This window comes from Gossypium arboreum, chromosome 12 (genome assembly GCF_025698485.1).
Source record: "Gossypium arboreum isolate Shixiya-1 chromosome 12, ASM2569848v2, whole genome shotgun sequence".
NCBI classification, from domain to species: domain Eukaryota; kingdom Viridiplantae; phylum Streptophyta; class Magnoliopsida; order Malvales; family Malvaceae; genus Gossypium; species Gossypium arboreum.
The window spans coordinates 334708-339006 of record NC_069081.1 but is presented as its reverse complement, the minus strand read 5'-3'; the positions used below and the strand labels follow the sequence as shown (position 1 = coordinate 339006).

Below are 4299 nucleotides of genomic sequence, written 5' to 3'. Positions count from 1 at the left end.
TAAATTAAATGATAATATACTTATATATAAATAAAACCATACATTACATTAAATATAAATAAAAGCATACGCCACATTAAATATAACCCTTATCAATAACATTAGACATGTTTCTTTAAATTTTTTGGTCTATATTTACCAAACCTTCTCTCCTTGGTCAGTCAGTATAACCGTCACCATTGTGTAATCTATTTTATATATATATATATATATATACAGGAACCTGATACTTAAAACTTTCTCTCTTATTTTCTCTCTCCTTCTCTCACTCTCAAATCTATCTGTGAATCCTTATATACACATAAACAACATCTTATTGTCTGTATTTTCTATATGATAGCATGGAGAGAGCAATTTTCAGCTTGTTATATATCTAAGAGATACATATATATACATATGTATGTATGCATCTGAATTGCGTTGCAGCAGAGTTGTTCAGACAAGCAATCCATGGCTAGAAAGCGACTTGGAGAATAACCCATCATCATCATCATCATCATCATCATCATCTCTTCACGAGATATTTTGCTTTTGCCACTCACTGCCTCCTGTTTATTGACAAATCGTGTTTAGTTTATATCCAGAGCTGGGGATTCTCTATTTCTGGGCTATACCCTTTGCTGCTCTTTTTTTTTTTTTTTTTTTTATTTACCCCTCCCCAATCTTTCAGAGTTGCAAAGTGGTCACCCTCTGAAAGAGAGCTATAAGAATAAAGTGAAACAACATATATCAAACAAAACAACGATCAGGGATCAGTTTTCTCCTTGATTTTTTCTTGCTTGGAGTTTTCTTCTTTCTCAGCTGTCATGTTTCCCACAGCTATGTCCAATTCCACTTCTTTGTCTGAAGAAGCTAGTACCACTGTTTCTTCTTGTACCAGAGTTGTTCAAGACTTTTGTGCCTTAATCCCTATTGTTTCAACCATTTCTCCACAGCAGCAACCACAAAATATCAAGAAGAAAAGAAGCCTCCCAGGGAATCCAGGTAAGACTTAGTTAAATTCTCTCATCACATATCCCTTCAAGGATTTCATTCTAAGTGTTTGATAGTGTTAGTACAGACCCAGATGCTGAAGTGATTGCTTTATCTCCGAAGACACTATTGGCTACCAACAGATTTGTGTGTGAGATCTGTAACAAAGGTTTCCAACGAGATCAGAACCTTCAACTCCATAGAAGAGGCCATAACCTTCCGTGGAAACTGAAGCAAAGAAACAACAAAGAGATCAAAAAGAGAGCTTATGTTTGCCCTGAACCTACATGTGTCCACCACCATCCTTCAAGGGCTTTAGGTGATCTTACTGGCATTAAAAAGCATTATTGCAGAAAACATGGAGAGAAGAAATGGAAGTGTGAGAAATGCTCAAAGATTTACGCTGTTCAATCTGATTGGAAAGCTCATACTAAGACCTGTGGAACAAGAGAATACAGATGTGATTGTGGAACCCTTTTCTCTAGGTAACCCCTTTTTCTACTTGAAACAACAATAATATAACGTAATTGAGTTTAGGATTTTTGTGTTTTCTTTTTTTTTTAAACACAAGAGTGGTAAGCTATGCGTGGAATATATCTGGAACTTGAATTAAATGCAGTGGCAGCAAGTGGACACCATTAATACAAGTGTCTGTTACTGGTGACCTTTGTGAAAGCATTGCCTCTGAAAATCTGAACCAGCAGCCATGTTCATTTCTGAAAGTGAAAATGATGTTGTGAAAAAGATAAGGAAAACAGTCATCAAATCTGGAGTATGTTATCATATTCTTCATGCATCATTCAATTGCTTTTAGGCTTTGGTTCATTTCTCAATATATAGCCTGATTAAACATGGTTTTATTATCATACCCAATTCATGCAAGGGCTCTTTTGCATGTAATGATGGATATCCAAGAAAAAGCAAAAGAAGTTATAATTATTGCTTTTATTTTTTGGGATTTCATGGGTGATAGGCATATGGGATTGTTAACTTTCAGAGAACACTGCAAAAATATCCGCAGCTCATTATGATTTTCTTTTTGGCTGCATCGATTAGATTCATGGTTATGCATGCATGAACGGATTGTAGATAGCACTATTGACTATATCCCATCATAACTTGATAAATTCTTCAAAATTTGAGCCATCTTTGCATGTATTGTATACGCATCAATTAACTATCTGTCATGCATATCTTTTTCTATCTCTACTCACTCCTCGATCCTTTACATTTGACCAACAATGATGGCTTCTCCTTTGTTTTTAATTAAACCTTTCCTTTTCTCTCTCGTTCACCAATATCACAAATTCACTTTCTATTACAATCCAAAAATTCTCCATCATAGAATGCATTTCTTGCATGTGTTACATATTGCCAGAATCGAATAGAGTAGTAAAATATATTATAATTTTTTAAAATATACCCTAAAAATAATATTATTAGAAAAAATTAATTTTCATACACCAATTATTAACCCAAATAAAATTTATTATTCTTTTATAATTTCTATATTCGTTTTAGCATTTATATTTGAAATTTCATTTATGGTTATTATCTCAGTTTATTATTATTATTTATCAAAATTGCTTGGTAATGCAATTGATTATTACTTCATAAACGTTTCTTTTTGAAATGCTGTCTTTATACAGGAAGGACAGCTTCATAACTCATAGGGCATTTTGCGATGCATTAGCTGAAGAAAGTGCAAGGCTTTCCGCCAACCAACTCGCCGCGGCCGCCGCCACGAATCCAGCTCTCCATCATTTGACATCCCAAGCCAACCCCACCACGAATCCTTCTTCTCTTTTCCCCTTTGAAACCCATATATCTCTCAACCCATGGGTAGACCCTACTCAAACATCTAACCCTAACCCTAATAACCCACTTCATGTCAAGCCCGAGTCTCACCATTTGGCGCCATTCTTCCAAGAAGCGCTGCAGCCTCAAAAGACGCTCATCACCTCACCCTTACAAAGCCTCCACGTCAGCAACAACGCTCCATCCATTGCTGCTGCTGCCACGTCGACCTCTCCTCACTTGTCGGCCACTGCGTTGCTTCAAAAGGCTGCCACCGTCGGTGCAACCGCCACGCAGATAAACAACAATAACAACGGCATGGATTTCTTTGGTTTCGCGTCCGGGAACCTGGCCACGTGGCAGAAGAGCAGCGACCGTTTCACCAGGGATTTTCTAGGTTTGACCGGAGACCACCATCAGCATCATGGTGGTGGCGGCGGCAATGGGAATGTTAGTGTTAGCATGAACGTGAAGGATGTGTTAACATACGCGGGGGAAGTGGAGTTGCAGCAGCACTTTGAGAGAGAACACTCGCTGTTGAAACCCCAAGGTTTTGGATTCGCTGAGCCTGCCTCCGAAACATGGGCTGATTGTTGATGCCGAAAAAAAGGGTAAAATATAAAATAATTTAGAGGAAAAAAAGAAAGGCAATGATAGTAAACCATAGAGTCGCCTATGACCATCTCCTCTTCAGGGTCTTTTTCTTTTTTTCTTTTTTCTTTTTGGAGTTGAATTTCCAAAAAAAAAAAAAAATTATTTGCATTTTGGTTAAATTAATTTTGCCTTTTTTATTATTATTAAATATCTGGACTAGTGTTCAATGGTATTAAAGCTGTGTTTGTGCCTATCTTCTTTTATTTTCATCTTTCCCTCAAAAAATACCTTATGGTTAAATGGAAATGGCATTGAGAAATTTTTTATTAAGAGGATCAACATAAAATATAATTTTTTATGGCTTACCAAATATCTTCTTTGTTTCTTCACAATTATTTGTGTTGACTCCTTGAAAGAATATATACCAAGTAGAGAAAAGGACAAAGGGTATATGAATTCCCATCAACAAATTTGGTGTTTCTTCTTCTTACATCTTCATGCATATGATTTATAGCAGCAAAATTCTATTTTGTATTCAAGGCTTCAACATTATTAGTACATATTGGGGAAATTTTAGTCCAAAATTCCATTCATATCAACTAAGAAGACCTAGAGATAGTTAAAAGAGAAGAAAAGGAAATCTATTAAAAATGGAAAATATTGTAAAATAATCATGTTCATGGTGTAATTAAAATTTATATGCACATTCTACATGTCCCATGTTAAAATCTACATATAATAATTTTTTAAGAGTAAAAAATCTCTCAGTCAAAAAAATATTTTGAGACATTATGAAAAAATACACTCAATTGAACCCTTTGTGACTTAAAAATATTAATTGACCCTTTCTATTAATAAAAACTATAAGTCGACCGGTTTGATTGTTAACCTCGTTGACATGACAGAAGCTATCAAAAATTGTCACATAGCATGTCA

General features: G+C 35.4%; 1 protein-coding gene across 1 annotated transcript; it reads left to right on the top strand.

The window, feature by feature from the left end:
* Positions 1–225: 225 nt before the first annotated feature.
* Positions 226–3616, top strand: LOC108478413 (protein indeterminate-domain 12-like). The gene is made up of 3 exons (XM_017780868.2): positions 226–984; positions 1061–1457; positions 2622–3616. The coding sequence occupies exons 1-3, from the start codon at positions 807–809 to the stop codon at positions 3364–3366; spliced, it is 1320 nt and encodes a 439-aa protein (XP_017636357.1). The 5' UTR covers positions 226–806; the 3' UTR covers positions 3367–3616.
* The last annotated feature ends 683 nt before the right edge of the window (positions 3617–4299 follow it).

Coding starts and splice junctions, on each gene's coding strand:
- LOC108478413 (XM_017780868.2), top strand. CDS start 807: ATGTTTCCCACAGCTATGTCCAATTCCACTTCTTTGTCTGAAGAAGCT. Junction 985..1,060: donor AAGCCTCCCAGGGAATCCAG/GTAAGACTTAGT, acceptor GTGTTAGTACAG/ACCCAGATGCTGAAGTGATT. Junction 1,458..2,621: donor TGTGGAACCCTTTTCTCTAG/GTAACCCCTTTT, acceptor GTCTTTATACAG/GAAGGACAGCTTCATAACTC.